Consider the following 19,496-nt stretch of genomic DNA (forward strand, 5'->3'; position numbering starts at 1 on the left):
TAGACTTTCGTTCCAGTATTTAGGGATCTTGCTGTTACGAAGACATTTATTAAATAGCTCTGTTTGTATAGGGATTGTTACTGTTTTGCTTGTTTTCAAGAGCTCGGCAATTATACCGTCGTGTCCTGGAGCTTTATTATTTTTTAGTTCTTTTAAAGCTCTTTCTATTTCGAATCCCTTTATATTTGGTAGTATTCCTGATCCCACGTTTTTTATTTTTCTTTTGACGTTCTTTTTTGTTGATTCATTAGGCTGGCTTTGCGAGCTGTACAAGGTTTTGTAGAAGTCTTCGACTATTTTTGTTATTTTATATTTGTCCTTCTCTTCCTTATTATTGGCGTCTTTCATTTTGATGATTTTTTGAACGCACAGTGCGGGTCTTAGATATTTTAAGTCTCTGTTGTTTTTAATGACTCGCTCTATTAAGTTCTCGTTCCATTTTTGTATGTCGCGTTTTAGTTCTTTTCTAATTGTTTTATCAAGTTCTATGTATCCTTGAGTATGACGTTTGTTTTGCGCTAATAGTTCTCTTCTTTCCGTCATTAGTTGTTTAGTTTCGTTGCTTATTTTGTCTTAATTAACTATTTAGATGGGATATTCTAAATAGTTAATTATAAAATTGCCACAAGAAAATAGCTTCAGAACAATATTATTTTGTCTTCCTTAGTCCTTGTTTTTTTTTGCGACCTGTAGTCCGGCTTCGAGAAGGTTCCTATTTTTGTTTTTGTTAATTTCGTTAATTTGATCTTGATTATGTGAAGGATCATATTCGAACTTATCCGCTAAGACCTCTCGAAATTGCTCTTCATGTGTTTTTAGTTTAAAGGCAACTATCATCTATCCGCGTTGTTTTTTTAAATATTCTTTTTCTATCTTCTTTCATGTTAATATTTATTTTTGCTCTAACTATACGATGGTCACTACCCGTTGTTACGTTGTTTATTGTTGTTACGTCTTCAAATATTCTTTTGTTGTTTGAGAGAAAATAGTGTATTTCATTTTTGGTGGTTCCTTTAGGTGCAACCCATGTCCACTTTCTGTTAGGTTTTTTTTTGTAGAAGGTATTCATAACATACATGTTTTCTTGTTCCAGAAATTCCATAAGTTTTTCTCCCCTTGTGTTTCTTGTGCCGAATCCAAAATTTCCAATCTTGCTTTCAGGGTCTTCAATCTTACTTCCAATTTTGGCGTTAAAATCTCCCATTATTATTATTTTGGATTCTCTGTTGGTGTCTATAGCTTTTTTAAGATCTTCGTAAAAAGTATTTATTTCTTCATCAGTTGCTTTTTCAGTTGGAGCATAAACTTGCACAATCTTTAATTTGGTTTTTGGATTTAGTTTTAAAATCATGTATGTAACCATGTCTGAGATGCTGTCAATTATGTGAATTTGTGATTTTCTCTTCTTGTTGATTAAGAAACCTACTCCACCGTATGTATATCTTCATTACCTTTATAATAGGGTCTGTTGCCTGAATATAAGTCCACATTCCCTTTACCTCTTCTTTTAACTTCTGATAGTCCCATTATATCCCAATGCATGTTCCCCAATTCCTCTTCTAGTTCGTAGAGTTTTTCGTCTTTTGCCATGGAACGGATGTTGTACGTTGCAAAATGGAGCTGTTTGTTGTTCTTCTTTTTTAATGTCGACTTGCCAATATAGAAGAAGACAATGTAGGTAGGGTAAACGCCTACGCAGAAACGAAAGAAGAAGAAATTCATTTTTAAACCGATTTTCGCAGATTCTTCTATACAGTTACGATTAGAAATAAAAGGGTAACTATTAACAAAAATATTTGCGTTGAAAATTAAAAAATAATAGTGTAGATTAAAATTTAATTATTTAATAATGAAGTGCTTTTTCTTATTTTAACCTTTAACTACACGCGTTGGCATATTTTGTACGCCAGATATAAGAGTTCTACTGCAAATATATTTAAAAATTTAATGTTTGACCTTATTTATCTATCTAACAATCTAACCTATCACTGGAATGTGCTCTACGATTGGTTTTACTTTCGTTATAATCGGCGTTCTGAGAAGAACGTAATTACCAGTTTATTATTTGTTGTTTCCGATGATGTACACAATACGTCACGATTCTAGTGATCTAAGTCCATCTTTCAATTAATTTTTTAGACATTATGGCACAAAATATATTTTTCTTTATAAACAATACTTTTTATCATGTAAAAAATCACATTTCAAAAAAAATTTTATTAGTAATTTTATTTTTAAAGGGATCAGATTCCACTTAGAAATCCCAATTGACTTACTGAGAAGGAACTCCAAGCATTTGCTGATGCCGAATATTTAAGATTGCCAACAAACAACTATGTGTATTTTTCAAAAAAAAAAATAAATAAACAAAACCGCTCTTTTTCTCTTGTGGTGTATAAAGTATGCCACACGTGTACTTATGTTATAACTTGATGCGCGGGTAGTTAAAGGTTAAAAAGCTGTTTGACATTTGAAATGTGAATCCAAACAAAAATTATGTGCTTAGAAAAACCAAAATAATACTGGCATATGGACAAAAAAATGTATAAAATAGTAAGCGAACAAAGTAAACTAAATGGAATTACTTATTTCTCCAGTTTTTTCTCCGTCCTTAGATATTGTGTATATTCTAGAACTTTTTCAAGTATCTCTGTCGGAAATTCTAGAAAACCATTTCGATGTTCCGCTTCTAATTGGCGGTGACTTTAACAGTAGAATATCAGATATTGGAGAAGTTCCGCCAGAGATGCTGGAGGGCACAAATCTATCGGAGTATCGTCTAAGCAATGACATGGTTTTAAATACTAAGGGGCGCCATATTATTGACTTCATGAACACCAACTCTTTCTGTCTACTTAATGGGAGGACTGAGTCTGATACACCGGCACAATTTACTCACATTAGCAAAGCTGGAAATAGTGTAATTGACTTAGCATTTATCCAGAACAGTGCAATACCTATTATCCAAGATTTATGTGTAATGAACCATAACAGCCCTTCTGACCACTTTGGTATACTGGTAACTTGCGTTTCCGACTTTTTTCGAGAAAGTCGTTTCAAAAAAGCACTTCCTATACAAAAAAAAATATATATCAATGGAATACTGACCTTGCCTTTTTCTATAAAATTTCTATGCAACATTCGAATAAAACGTCTCTTTCTATAAATATTGATGCACAGGAACTATACAATAATCTAATGTCAGCAATTAAAGAAACTGCTTCGCAATTACAACTTTATAAAGAAAAATCTTTCCCGTCGTGTATCAGGCAAAGTCCTCCATGGTTTGATCATGAATGTACCTCAGCTAAAAACAACATGAAACAAAGCCTCAAAACAGCTAAATCAAATAACTTCCGCGACCCCTATAAAACAAATTTTTTGACATCAAAAAAAGCCTATAGACAAATAATTAAAAAGAAAAAACATATATATTTTCATAACCTGTATTCTCAACTTGCAAACAGCAGGGACTCCAAAACATTCTGGTCAGTGATTAGGAAATTTCGGAAAAATCACAATACTTCTTTTATCGATGTAGACGTATGGGAGCAATTTTATTCGAATATATATCCCCCAAAACTATATCATAATGCCCGTTTTTTTGATGCAAGACATCCCATTTTTGACGCTATTATAACCAGTGACGAAATATATAGAGTCCTAAATAACTGTCCCAATCGTAAAGCACCTGGAACTGACCATATTTCTTATGAATTCTTTAAAAATCTTCCAAATAATTGGATACTGTATTTAACGGGCATGTTTAATAGAATACTGGAAACAACCATTACGCCGCATAACTGGAGTGAAGTCATTTTTACTATGATATTTAAAAAGGGCAACAGAGATGATCCAGCAAACTATAGAGGTATTGCCTAACTTAATTGTGTTGAAAAAATATTTACTAATATTTTGTTAAACAGACTCAGAGATTGGGTTGAAGTAAATAATGTTCTTCCCGAATGTCAGTCGGGTTTCAGGGGATCAAGGGGTTGCATTGATAATGTATTCACCCTCACTTCTGCTGTACAACTGCAACTACGACTGAAAAAACGCAAAGTGTACGCTGCCTTTGTAGATTATAAGCGGGCTTTTGACTCCATTATCCATCATTTGCTGTGGCAAAAGCTATTTGGCCTTGGGGTGAGTTCTAAAATAATAGCCATTTTGAAAAACATTTATGATAATGCTAGGATGTACATCAAAACTCCAAACGGCTACACAAGACCATTTGATATTTCAACAGGAGTCTTACAGGGTGAACCTTTGAGTCCACTATTATTTAGTTTATTTATTGCGGATATAGAACAGTTTTTTATTAGTCAAGGATCACAAGGTATCTCCATTGATAGCCAAAATCAAATAATAATGCTATTGTATGCTGATGATTTGGTCATTCTTTGTGACTCGGAAGTTGAACTCGGTAAAAATTTAAGTTATCTAGAAAAATACAGTGACAAAAACCAGCTAACTGTAAATGTTGGCAAAACCAAAATTCTTCCATTTGCCCGAAGCGGTCAAATTGGCAATAAAGGCGTTAAGTTCCTATATAAGAATGAAAAAATAGAAGTTGTTAACAAATTTGTATATCTTGGAGTCACCCTAACCACAACATCACTTTTTAAAGCAATGGCCGATACAACAGTGGAAAGAGCAAAACACGCAATTGGTAACGTGATAGGTTTAATGGCTAAAACCAAAATGAATTCTTGGACATCTCGTGTGCAACTTTTCGATTCGCTAGTTCAAAGCCTTGTTATGAACTGTGTGCCCGTTTGGGGAATGAGATATGCTGACCAGTTAGAAAGAATACAAATAACTTTCTTTAAAAAACTTTTACATCTCAGTATCAATACACCTGATTATGCTGTTAGGTTGGAGACAGGAAGAGTAAAAATTTCTTTTACTATTTTCAAGCTAACTTTAAATTGGCTTATCAAGCTATCGCAAATGCATGATTTAAGACTTCCTCTTATTTGTTTTCTGCGTCAGCTTCAAATTTCTTCAGCAAATAATTCAATAAATACGAACAGATACAACTGGGTTTCACAGTTTAAGCAATATTTTCAAATATTAGATTATGAATTTTCTTGGGATGAAAACATCTCTGATTGGCTATTAAAAAACAAGAAAAGCATGTTAAAAAAGTATATGGATATGCTTCATCAAGAAGACATTCAAGCAGTCTCCATGTCAACATTCTCAACTATTTACAAACATTTATCCGTAGATACCTCAGTACAGAAATATCTGGAATTTCAAATTCCCATAAAATACATTCGTGCCATGGCGCAACTTCGAACATCTAATCGCCATGTGTTAAAATTTACCTATAATGGTATAACATATCATATACGACCATCTGAAATCTGTACTATTTGTAACACAAACAAGTTGGAAACTCTTGAACATTTACTGTTTGAATGTCCCATTTACAGTTCAATGAAACCGGTTAATATGGCCCCCCTTAATAATTGCACCGACCTTATTGGTTGTCTTAATAATGTAACTATAATATCTCTGAAAGCAATTTCAATATATATTTGGAATATCATAAAACTTAGATCTTTTGTTTTAAATGAATAAGCTTCAGTTTCTCCTTCATTGGTGTTTATTTAAGAAAACAAGTCTCCATTTCAGTTAGTAATAGCGATTAACTTTTGTTTAAATTTGTTAATAGTTACTTATGTTCTAGACTAGTTGTTAGTTATATTCTGTACTTCAGTTTCTCCTTCATTGGTGTTTATTAAAAAAACCAAGTTCTCCATTTCAGTTAGTGATAGCGCTTAACTTTTGTTTAAATTTGTTAATAGTTATTTATGTTCTAGACTAGTTGTTAGTTATATTCTGTACTTACTAAACTCATTGTTATAAAACTGTAGTTTTTAAAAACAATAAATGTCTATCTATCTATCTATCTATCTATCTATGTGCTTAGAAAAACCAAAATAATACTGGCATATGGACAAAAAAATGTATAAAATAGTAAGCGAACAAAGTAAACTAAATGGAATTACTTATTTCTCCAGTTTTTACTTCAACTTCCATTCGTCTACAGGAATGCCAACATTCTGGTGGAGGTGCCAACTTCCATAACTTTCTTCCACTCAATTGGGCTTGCCACGATGGATAGTGTACGTTGTCGATCTAAAATAGGTTTAACGTGTTAAGTTTCATTTTTGTTACATATGAAAACGTAATCAAATTGAATAGAAAATATATTTGTTCAATTTCTACTTTCCTATTAAAAAGAGTGCCAACTGAAGCAAACAAGGAAAAATAAAAAACTTACAGAAGGCAAAAGGAACGTACTGCAAAAAACAAGAGAAATAAAAGATAAGCACATAACGAACATTGCAGACCTAAGTAATTTAAACAAAAATCATTTTAAACGCAGTTAGGAAAGACATAAGAAACTTTAACGCTAAAGAAACAACTAATACCATAATCAACTATTTTCAATGGGAAATAAGCTACAATTTTACCAAAAACTGATTGTATTAACGTTTCGACGCCCAAGTCGGGTGTCGCTCTCAAAATACAAAATATTATTATTTTGTACTCATTTGTACTCAAACTCAAAAAAAAATTAAATATTTTTAATATAGTATATTATGCTATTTTATAGAGCTTCAAAAACCATTGTAACTGACTAACATAGTTATTATTCTAATTTTAATAGTTTTTGAATTAAACCCGAAAATGTTGTAGGTCAAACTTTAAACGTCGTTTTCTCGAAACTTTGCTTTTTTGACTTATGACACTCGGAGCGGAGGTGCTATATGTAGGTAGGTACACTATTAAAATGTATACAAAAGTATAGTGGAAAGGGTGCCAACTTACGTGCATCTGCGCTCCGTATCCCGGTCCTCCCATAAAAATCCAGCTCATTGCTATATTCTCAGAATGGTTTCCAAGAAAATACGGCTTGGAATAGTACTCCCTCAAAATTTTCCCAGCGTTGTCGTTGCAGTTATTCCACCCCACATACCAAGGTTTCTCTCCTGGTACCATATCGGCTCTACTTTTGGACATTTTAAACACGTCCGATAAACTTTTAAACTCCGTCTTGTAAGGAAAGAACTGGCAGTTTCTTCTAACGCCTTCATCAGGTCGAACATTTTCGTATAGACTTTTAAAAAATTGGAAATTGAAAGTTTTTGATGCTGGCCAATCTTCAACGGCATCAATTATAACAACTGGCATAGCAGGTTTGTTATATAGTTCGTAAAAGTCTTCTGGAGATATTCTGGAAACTTTTGTAACGTGAGTGACGTTTTTGCAGAAATCGCAATTTTCTGGTTCCCGGAATATTTTTGAAGCGTCAGCAGGCATCTCTATTAAACACTGAAAAATATTTTGATAGGTAAAATAGGTATTTCTATTATAAATATGCCTAATAATAATAAATATATTTAGTACCTATTAAAAACAGATAGATGACACAACCATAGGGCAGTCACTGAAGATGGATATGAGCTTCTACCTCCAATAACGTTGAAAAAAGTAGAACCATTTGGATCTACTTTAAGCTATATACGCTTAACACCATTACTATTCCATACCCCCCAGAGACCATCAAGTAGTTGTAACCCTCCTTGGGATCATCCTGGTTACACCTTTGGGATACATCAAGGAACAAAAGTACTATGGTGAAAATAATTTTTTTAAATAACCCCATAAATCGATATAGGGACAAATTGTAAGCAAAATTTGTTATGTAAAATTATTCAAATAAATCAATACTTTTTGAGTTATTAAAGATCAAATATTTTAATTTTTCTAGAAAAAATGCTTGTTTTAAAGCAGTTTTTCATTAATAACTCAAAAACTATAAATTTTACAAAAAAGTCATAACTAAATTTAAAGCTAATAAAAAAACCGAATAAAATCCTTACTTGGAAAACCTTTTAGTAATAATTCAAAGTGAGTTAGTTATATTATAGGTATGTAATTGAATGTATATTTATTTTTTACGGCGAGTTCTCAAATCTATTTATTATTCATGCGGGATGCCGTAACGGGAAAACGATGCATTTTATAGCATACTTACTAAACATTTATTCAAGTAAGTACATAGAAATACCTAACAATTGAGCTCCAGAAGAGAAATTGATAGCATCAAAATGTATGGTCCAATTTTTTTTCAAAATTTATATGTACCTATTCCAAAATTTGTGCTCCAAAATTTTTTCCAACAAAATGTTATTGTTTTTTTAGAACAACTCTCTTAATTTTTATGTCAGGTTTAAGCAAAAACCATTTGAAAGGTAATTTCAATGGCTATAAAATCGTATTAAACTTAATGTTTTAAATCCCTTATTTTTTAAATGTTAAAGGTTAAAAGGCCCCAATTACATAGTTCTCGCAGTAAAATTTAGGCTTTAAAGGTTTCTATTTCGTTTATTTTTATGCTACGAAAGTATTAAAAAAGATAAAATCTTGGCTAAAATAATTTAATTTGGTTTTGTATCATTTTTTACGTATATCGAGTATTTCTGGAGTTATATAAAAAAAATGAAATTTGCGAAAATTTGAAAAATTTTGAGTTTTTAATCATATTTTTATTCAAAACTACGCATTTTAAACAGGTCAAAATATTTGAGGTTATTAGGGGAGAGTTGGATAAAACGGGATAGTCGGATAAAACGGGATACCTGGCCTAGAGACCCAACTAGTGCTGCTATCAATCGGACAACGACGAAAACTTGTTCTCAGTCGTCATTTTAACATTCTCAGTTCGTTTTAACTCGATGCCACTATTTGATGAAAAGTGTTGTGTTTAGAATTGTTTGACTGTATTTTTTTGGTACTTTGTACTTTTAAGTGCGTCGTTTCCTACATTATATTGCCTACATATCTAAACATATAATTCTGGTGATTATTACATTTAATTAAGCACTCATTAACGAATATTCACATGTGTAGTCTATCTAATTTTACTTTCACGTTTAGGCAGGAGCCATTTTTGTTTTGAAAAATGTCTGAGTTGGACAAAACGGGACACTTATAAGTTGGATAAAATGGGATACAGTTTTTTATGTCCCGTTTTATCCACCCATTTATTTGTTGGCCTATAATTTTTTTTAAATAGCGATAAAGCGTGTTCTCATACTGCAGAATAGAACAACATATTTTTATGTGACTTTTGTTCTGATATACGTACCTAGTCCTAAATAAAAGGTCTTATTTCCCATTTTGCAATAAAACATAAAAAAGGCCTAGGCAAATTTTGCTTTGCAGTCTTTCATCTACTTAAATATACTTTTTAGATAATTTTATGCAAAAAATTAAATATTGTGAACCTATCCCGTTTTATCCAACCGTGGTATGCTAAAACGGGATGTGCAGGACTTTAATAAATATTTTTTTTACTATTTTCCAGTCATTAAAAATAGCTAAAAATATGTTTTTTGTGTGCTTCAATAAATGTTATACCTATAAAAAATAATAATATAATAATTTCTTTAACATTTTTTCCGTAATAAAAATAAACAAGAATGGTATCCCGTTTTGTCCAACTCTCCCCTACTTATGCTAAAATAAATAAATTCTTAAATTCTTAAATTACTATCAATTTTAATTTTTGTGCAAATGGCGTAGGTAAGTATGTTTTAGCTATTTGTTATTTTTTCATAAAAAATTTGAATTCGCTTATTTTCATTAAATCTTGCTTAATTTTGTCCCTATAAGCGTCTGCTGGAGCTCATTTGATAGGTATTCCTGAGTACTTTTTTTTTTTTTTTTTTTTTTTTTTCTTTTTTCGCATGGGCTGTCGCCACTCAGCCAGTCACAATAAGTATATTTTAAAAACTAAAAACATTTCAAAAATATAAAACAACACAAAAATAAGAAAGATAAAGAAACGTTACCGTAAAGGTGGTTGTTAATATTGTAATTATTGCATTCAGGAGTTAAGGTAGGAATAAGACAGGGTCACTTGCTTCTTCTCGTCTAGGAACCCTTCAAGACATTTCGTTTAGACATAACTAGACTAGGTCGCGGATAGGAGGTAAATACATATGGGATAAAACAAAGGTAAATAATCATGTGTGGATAATGCTTAAAGGTTGATTTTACTTTTACAAATAAATTCCATTAAACAGTCATATATTTTTTTTTCTTATTTAGAGAAAGTAGGTAACATAAATTATAAGGTGGAAATATATTATATTTTAATAAATTTTCAATTAGTTTATTAGTTTGTTGAGTATACTTTGAGCACTCAAAAAATATATGATTTAAGTCTCCCTCTTTTTGACAGTCTAGACATAGATTTGAAGATAAAATGTTAATTTTCGCCAAATGAAAAGGATAACAGGCGTGCCAAAATTTTATTCTAATAATGGAAGTTATATATCTACGGGGAACCGAATAATTTTTAAACCAGTACTCAGTAGGTACTTTAGGTTGAATCATCGCATATTGTGAGGAACTATGTTTGCTAGATTCGTTCCATGTTCGTCTCCATTGTTCGTTAACTTCATTTTTAACAATTGCACATATATCTGGATTAGAAGGTTTATGTCCGGTTAACGATCCATGTGTGATGGCTTTTTTTGCTAATAAATCAACATGTTCATTACAGGTGATACCTATGTGTGCTTTAACCCATAGGAAATGCACTTCTCTTCGTTTTTTATAGATTTCATAAAGTATTTTTTTAATTTGGAAGATATAGTTGTTTAAATTATGACTTGGAAATATTATTGTCTGAATAGCTGTCAGTACGGAAAGTGAGTCAGAAACAATTACTGTAGACTTATTTTCTGTATTCATAAAATATAATAAAGCTTGATAAATTGCAATTGCTTCAGCGCTGAATATTGAGAAAGCATTATTTATTTTATACATTTTTTCTGTATTGTTTGATGGGACATAAAAGGCACATCCAGTGCCAAACGTTGACTTCGACGCATCTGTGTAGATAATTATAGACTCCGAAAAAACGTCCAAGATACTTCTTAAGATGTTATGACTGATAGCTGCATTTTCATGATAACTTGGCTTAATTACTTTTAGCAAATGTAATAAAGAAGGAAAATCTTCAAAGTCTAAGATTTCGTCTGGATTTGAAGTAACATCAAAGTTTGACATTCTGCGAAAAGCTTCACAAAGTGGAGGTGAATTTTTGTGTGTCCAATATTTATTCGTCAAATCAGCTTCATTCAATTTGCTTATTTTTATATGAAGGGAAGGATCTTTATGTTGTAATTTCATAATAAATTTTTTACTTAGATATTCTCTTCTATATTTCAGTGGCATCTCTAAAGCTTCGACATGTAACGCATTAATTGGAGTTGATTTCATAGCACCTAAACAAATCCTCAGAACTGTATTTTGTGTTACGTCGATTCTGCTTAGGACCCGATCAGATGCAGAGCCATAGAGTACACAACCATAATCTATGATTGATCGTATATAAGCTTTGTAGAAAAGTAATGATGTTTCAACATCTGCTCCCCACCACGTTTTTGAAATTGCTTTTAAAAAATTTATTCCTTGATTACATTTGTTTAGCATAAACTCAATATGTGATTTCCATGTTAGTTTTCGGTCAAGTATCATCCCCAAATATTTGATAGAAGTTTGAAAACTATACTCATGATTGCTTAATTGTAATTTATCAATATTTGGTAAGTTGTGTCGTGTGAAAATGCAAACACTAGATTTGTTTGTGGAAATTTCAAATCCATTTTGTTGGAACCAATTGTTTGACAAGTTGTGCATTTTACCTAATGTTTGTATACAATTATCAAATTTTTTTGAAAAAGAGTATACAAGGAAATCGTCAGCATATTGTATAATCTTCAAAGTGCAGTTTTCAATTTGGCTATTATGTAGATCAGCAGTGTACAAATTAAACAACAAAGGGCTCAATACTGATCCTTGGGGCAGCCCCAAGTTATTGTATCGTGGACCTATGAGACTACTGTTATGTGCTCTGAGATATATCTTTCTACATGAGTAAAAATTATATATTGTTCCTGCTAGTTGAGCTGGTATTTGGAAATTTTTGACTAATTTTTCAACTAAAATATCTAGACAGACTCTATCATATGCACCCTCTATGTCCATACATATTGCAGGTAAATAATTGTTGTCTGTAAATGTATCTTGTATATCTACCACTAATGTTGAAAGGGCGTCTAAAGTACTTCTTCCTTTTCTGTACCCAAATTGAAGGTTGGGAAGTAATTTCTTTTTTTCTAACCACCATTCCAATCTCTGTTTTATCATTCGTTCGACTGTTTTAAGAAGGCATGACATAAGAGATATAGGTCTATATGATTGTGCCACGTTGCGATTTTTACCTGGTTTCAGTATTGGTATTATAATGACATCTTGAAATTGAGGAACTAAACTCCCATTTTTGACCATCTCATTGAATATTTCCAGCAGCAAGAGTTTAGCTATTTTTGGAAGGTGTTGTATCATGGGTTATTTAATATTATCCAAACCTGGACTTGTATTATTCCGATTTTTGAGAGCATATTCTAATTCTGTAATGTTGAACGGTTCTAGCAAAAAATGGTTTTGTTCATTTGAAGCATAGCTGTAGCTTTTTAGTAATTGGACTGATGGAGGAGCAACTTGATCAAAAATTTCATCGACTAATGTATCATTAAGACATGTTGGATTAGTAATTGGTTTTCTATTGATCTTTCTAGCTTGATTCCATAATGTTGAGGAAGGAGTGTTTTTGTTTAAGTTTGAGACAAAGTTTTTCCAACTTTCTTTAGCTATTTCCTTTAATTTTTTTTTACTTTTAGCCATGCTCTCTTGGCATTTTAAGTAATTTTCAAAGTTACGGTTTTGCTTATAATTTGAAAGTGCTTCTTTTCTTTCCTTGATAATGTTATCACAATTTGTATTCCACCACGGCGGAGAATTTCTGATTTTGTTTTTATAAGCTTTATATTGTGGAATTGATAGTTGAGCTGCATAATTTATGCAATCAATTAAAAAATTATATTTGTCAGACGTATTTTCCATTTGGTAATAGTTATTGAAAAATTGCTCTGCTGAAATTTCGTACATGGACCAATTAGCCTTTCTTGTATTCCATTTACTTTTAGGAATAATTTCTTCAGGTAAATGAATGTCGGTAATTTCCATATAGATCATAAAATGATTCGATCCCAAGGTGTCTGTATGTATAGACCAATTAATTTTATTGACTAGATCAGCTGTAACGAAAGTAACATCAATAGCCGATTTATTTTGATCTGGTTTAGTTAAAATGGTAGGTTCTCCATTATTAATTACTGTAAAATTTAAGTCATCTGCAGTTTTAATAAGTTGTATTCCAGTTGCATCATTATAATTAGATCCCCAAATCGTATGATGTGCATTGAAATCTCCACCTATAACTACTGAACCAATGACCTGTGAAAATATATTTGCCCAATCAGATACTGTACTTTTACATTTAGGAGGTTTGTATATAGATAATATATTGAGTTCAATATTTTTAAAGTTTGTTTTGATGCCACAAACTTCAATATCAGAATTAAAGTTATAATTTAGTTTTAGTTCACTGAAGGTTACTGTGTTACGGATAAGAATCGCAACGCCACCAAACCGGTCTTCCTTCCTATCTCTTCTTATTAGGTTATAACCATTAAAACTGTAATGGGAATCTTTTTTAAACCATGTTTCGCTAATTAGCAAAATATCAATTTTTTTATTGTGTACGTATTGCATTAAACTGTTTTTGTTTGACATAATAGATCTAGCATTCCATTGACCAATTTTTAAAATATTTTGTACAGCCATTAGAAGCTATTATTGTTTACAGTATTTAAAACCTGTTCTAATTCATTAATTATAGTCTTATCGTCTAACGTTTTTATATCTTCAATTGAACGAATATGTTCTAAGAGGTTCATTATAAAATTTGTTATAGTTTTTGTCAACTGATTTTTATTTTCAACTTTGTTATAATTGGGTTTATGTGGATTAGCCGGTAAAGGCTGGGCAGGTCCAAATGTAAAGGGAAAGATAGGTTTATGAATAGGAGATTGTATGATAGGAGAATTTGGTTTCCTTTTCTTTCCTACAGATGCATGTGAATTATTGTTCAATTGAGAAGATATTAGAGAGCGCGCTTTATTGGTCTGTGGGCCTAGCTGAGTGGAGACAGAATTTTTATTAATTTTTGGAAGCGAAGGAAATTCTTGTTCATTATTTTCAAGCAAAGAAAAATAATTTTGATTCATAACACCAGAAAATGATTGTTCACACAAATGTTTTGCCTCTAAAAAAGTAGTCTTTTGTTCGATCATTATACTTTTAATCTTTTTTTGTTTTTCATAAAAGGGACACCTTTTTGATATCGTAACATGCTCATTACTTGTACAATGTATACAATACATAGCTTTATCGCAAGTATGGTTAGTAGTTTTAGTTTGCCCACATTGAATACAACATTCCTGGGAACTTTTACACTGCTTTCACACGTGACCAAATTTCAAACATCGATAGCATTGAACGACCCTACCAATAAATTGTTCTACCGGAAAATAAACTCTATTAAAACCTATATAGTTGGGTAAAATATTACCCTCAAAGGTGACAACTATAGTTTTTTTATCTACGTATTCAATTTTTTCTTCTTTTTGGATTCTACGCTTTGTCCTATAAATATTTAAAACTTTGGAGGTAGATTCAATGTTTTCCATAAGATAATTAATGTCAAATTGGGTGTCTACATCCCTTACAAGCCCTTTAACCTCCAACAAGTGATTTGGAATGTAAGCTCTTAAATTTTGAGCGTCTAATAATTTATTTTTGACAAGATTATTAGCTTCTAAACGTGATGACAGCAAAACTTTTATACGATTACGGCCAATGCTTTTTATCTCTTTAATATGTGTAAGTTTCAGGGTCTTAAATAGTAGGTGACCTATCGACATAGGATGCAATCTGGACAGACCACTTTCATTCCCAATTTTTTCAATATAAACCCAAATATTATCTAAATTGTACTTATCTGAGACCAAGTTGAAATATTTGATATCCTTTTGTTTTTCTATCGGCAAAGTAGCACTAGGTTGAAAACTATTATTTTCCATTACACTATCTATGTCTTTCGTCTGAGAGGACGTCCCTAATGAACTTTGTTCCCCCATAATGGGGGAACCAATTTAATTTGTTTATTTAAAAATTCACTGGACTATAAAATTTTATTTTTAACGAGTATTAAATTTTTAACGAGTTTTTAATAATTCAACAAAAATTGATAAATCCGGTTCTCACTGTAAATGATAGCCTGCGATCGATTCGAAGGTACGAATAAGACTGCCTGAGTACTTTAACAAGTGTTATAAAGTGTATGTTATAAAATGCATTGTTTTCCTGTTATTTAAGCTTGAATACTTAGATTTGAGTACTCACAAAAAAATATGCATTCAATTGCCAATAATTCACTTTGAATTACTGCTAAAAGGTTTTTCAAAAAGGTTTTTGAGTTATTTATGAAAAAACCGCTTTAAAAATGCATTTTCGTCACGAAAAAATAAAATCTTTGATCTTTAATAACTCGAAAACTACTGATCTATTTTAACAACTTGATATAGTCGGTTCGCTAAACTCAGACACAACTGGCTAGTGATTTTAGTCAGTAATTTTTTTGTTTTTGGCCAATTTCGTCAAAATTGGCAAAATTACTAACTATTTAGTAATTATTTTTTGTCCATTTTACCAAATTGGCAAAATTACTTAGGGGAAAGTGGTACACAGTGATACATGGTTCACAGTGAAACACCGAAATTTATTTTTAAATTTGGCGCTCTCGTATAGCGCATTTGTGAAATCTACAGTTGCCCAGTAAGAGTCGAATGTTGTTGTGAGCGTTCGCGTGCTTGGAATAAGTTTTGCGAATAGTAATTGGATTTTACGTTTTTTAAAGTTATGTAGTAACTTAATAACAGTAGTTGACATGTATTTTTTTATTTATTAACAGCCGATTTCCAGCATTCTTATTACTAAAATGGCATTTTACCTATGTAATAATATATGCTAAAACACAATTTGTCAGATAACGACTTGCATAGCAAAGTTTTAAATTTTATTGTGTGATTAGGTTATTGGTACACACTGAAACAGTGTTATGTGGTACACAGTGATACGCGCATTGTGTACCGTAATATTATAAATTATTACCAACATTTAATATTTTGGTACCTATTTCAGATGGTTAGAAAGCAAACGCCTGCAAATGTAATGGCTGGTGCAACAAAGATGGTATTAGAAGGAAGTTATTCTCTACGTGGAGCTGCCGAGAGATATAATATTAGTTTTGTAATTAGCAATATTAATAAATACAATAATCTGGTTATTGCAAATTTAATAATATTGACTTTGGATCGTTAGATGTTCGTTAAGAGTTTTACGTGGCAAAACCTATTCTTAAGACACTAGATATAATATGTTTCACTGTGTACCGACTCTGGTACACAGTGAAACACTTTTCGGTATTTTTTTTGGGTTGTATCTTTTTTCATTAGGTATGTGAATTTTTAGCGAATTTCGTTCTCAGAATGTTAGGAAAGAGTTAATGTAACATACTGCTTTGAAAATTTTCCTTTTAATTCAAAAATACATTTTTTGAACTTAAAAACTTTTTTTGTTTCACTGTGTACCACTCTCCTCTACTAAAATCACTAACCAGTTGTGTCTGAGTTTAGCGAACCGACTATATAACAAATTTTACTTAGCATTTGTCCCTCTTTCAATTTGTGAGATTATTTTTAACAAAATATTTTTCACCCACGAGAAGGGGGGCATCCACCCTAGGGGTAAAAGCGCAAATTGGCACCATACCACTTTTGTTTCTTTCATTTTCATGAAAATTGATGAAGGTTCAACGAAATTAAAGGTGAAAACCTTTAGTGACGGCACTGTCAAATTTATAAAAAATATGTTTAATTGTTAAGAGCACACACTAGCGATCAACAGGTAGCAACAAACGCGGTCCAAGATTGTGAAAGCTCTGCGAACTTTCAAAAGTGAGACAACAGTGCGTCGGTAATTCGACAATAACAGTGACGTTTATACTATCAAAAACAATAATTTTTTTACACATAGGCGCGAAATGTTGCCAAGTCAGTGACGTTCGATTTCTTGTTATAAAAAAATCAATTTTTAGTAGTTCCAATGTGACACAAAATCTAGGCAAGAAATAAAAAAGGTAATTTGAAGAAAGTGTATCTTTTTGTCTTCCTTAATGGTGGCACAGGCTCCTTTTTTCAATATTTTATTTAGTTATAGAGTAGTTTCCACATACTAACATATTTCTAAAATTGGGCTCTGTAACCGCCATTCTTTATTATATTACGAATATGTGTGCCAAATATCTCGACAAAATATTCAAAATTAGAGCCGTAATCTTGGAACGCTTTTGTTGCTACCTGTTGATCGCTACTGTTTGCTCTTAATAATAAAAGAGCAAGTCCACAGTATAATGCTAATGAATCAGTAGGATCACTCCGCGAAAAATCCTTTGTGCTCTATGTTCCATTTTGGTGACAATGTCACTGAATTCATCAAACATTTTAATCCTTTGCGCAGATGACTGACAGTTAACGGCAGCCTACGTTTGTGGGGATAGGTTTTTACAGTCATGCATTTGTCATTTCATTATGGTCACGCATTCAAAATTTTGTCTCAGGAGTGGATTTTGACATATGTTGTTCTTCGTTTTATTATTTTCATTTTGAGCCTAATCGTTTTAAAGTTATAAGCAAAAAAATTAGGAAAAAAACGAAATTTTTAAATATTTTATTTTTTTTTATTAATGTTCCGGGCATATTTGAGAAGGAGCATAAATCAATTATTATTAACGAAGTTATCACCTAACTTTATCCGCAAAAATCTGAATGCCACCTCTCACATCCACCTAAAAACAGATCCTTACTGGTCTATATGGCAAATATTTTCCGAGGCCGATATTAATCCAATACTAGGCGAGAAAAGTATGCTAAATTTGCAGTTACTCGAGCGTTATGGGGACCTATTGGGTTGCGAAGATTAGGTCCTAAAACCAAAAAAAGGTAAGTAAAGTTTTCCATTTAAGTGCGAGACTTTCCATTTTTAAGTTAATTTTCCATTTCCAACAATCGTTTTTTCCGATTATAGCGCTATCTATCCATAATTTGAAAAAATGTATTGATTAAAAGTTACTTATTTTTACGTAAGGAAAACAAATCTGCAATAAAACTTGGGGGGCTCCTATTTATGATTTTAAAGTAACCCTCACCCCACCTCCATGGGAGGTCATGTTTAGTGCTATTCTATATATTTTTCAAAAATATTGAATACGTGTATTTTGCAATTTATGATCTGATGTTCATTTCGCGAACTATCGCGATGTTCGTATTTAAAATTTTAAATTTACCCTCCACCCCTCTCCATGAGAGGTCGTGCTTGGTAACATTAGATAGATTTTTGAAAAATATTGAACATATTATATTTTGTTTAGTATTTCGATTTGACGTTCATTTCGCAAAATATTCCTTTTTTTTTTTGTGAAACTTTGTGACTCGACCATTTCCTTACGCCTCGCTCAAATCGTCAGATTTTTTAAATAATATACACTCTTTTGCATGTACTTAACTTACCTTATCTTAATCTGACTATGTCGAGTTTGGATAAATTTTGCAAGATAGAGCAAAATGCAAAATTTTGACGCACGTCAAAATTTGTGTTTTAAATGTATTGATTTTTTTCGAATCCTGAGAAAACTAATAAGTATTTTTGAAAATTTTTAAAGCAGAATGAAAGATTACTTTATTACCGAGGGCCGAAAGTCCTTTAGTATAAATAAAATATTTCTTTTTAATGACATATTTGCAATTAAAAATCACACTAAATTTTCTCTTTTATTTTCACCCCTGTAACTTATTAAAATAAACATTATAGAGATTTTCAGGGACTTTCGGCCCTCGGTAATAATGTATTCTTTCGGGGATTCTTTCTCAAAGCGGGGATTTTTGCAGTTACTCGAGCGCCTCAGATTATCATATGGGGGGAAACCTGGTGCCCTGCAGATGTACCTCTACCATATATTGGCTCTTAACACAGGGGAGTTCGTTAAGGGAGGCCCGAAAAAAAATCTATCCTTAAAAATACTCGAAATTGTCAGATTAAGATAAGGTAAATTATGGACATGCAAAAGAGTGTATTATATTTAAAAAATCTGACGATTTGAGGCGTAAGGAAATGGGTGAGTTAAAAAGTTTCACAAAAAAAAGCGAATATTTCGCGAAATCAACGTTAGATCGAAAAAATAAAAAATACGTATTCAATATTTTTCAAAAATCTATCGAATGATACCAAAAATGACCCCTACAGAGAGGGGTGGGGGGTAAATTTAACATTTTAAATACAAATCCCGCGCTATTTCGCAAAATAAACATTAGATCGAAAAACTGCAAAATACACTTAATCAGTATTTTTGAAAAATCTATCGAATGGTACCAAACACGACC

At 31.7% G+C, this 19,496-nt stretch overlaps 1 protein-coding gene across 2 annotated transcripts in view; it reads right to left on the minus strand.

Annotated features, from left to right (window-relative positions):
* Positions 1-19,496, minus strand: part of LOC114336445 (bifunctional arginine demethylase and lysyl-hydroxylase JMJD6-B) — a 121,739-nt gene that overhangs the window by 95,718 nt on the left and 6,525 nt on the right. For both annotated transcript variants that reach the window (XM_050646645.1, XM_050646636.1), the window contains exons 3-4: positions 6,847-7,350; positions 6,021-6,150 (exon numbers count right to left, since the gene is read on the minus strand). In XM_050646645.1, the coding sequence (XP_050502602.1) occupies positions 6,021-6,150; positions 6,847-7,350 (634 nt within the window). The remainder of the gene's footprint in view (positions 1-6,020; positions 6,151-6,846; positions 7,351-19,496) is intronic.

This window comes from Diabrotica virgifera, chromosome 1, assembly GCF_917563875.1.
Source record: "Diabrotica virgifera virgifera chromosome 1, PGI_DIABVI_V3a".
Lineage (NCBI taxonomy): Eukaryota > Metazoa > Arthropoda > Insecta > Coleoptera > Chrysomelidae > Diabrotica > Diabrotica virgifera.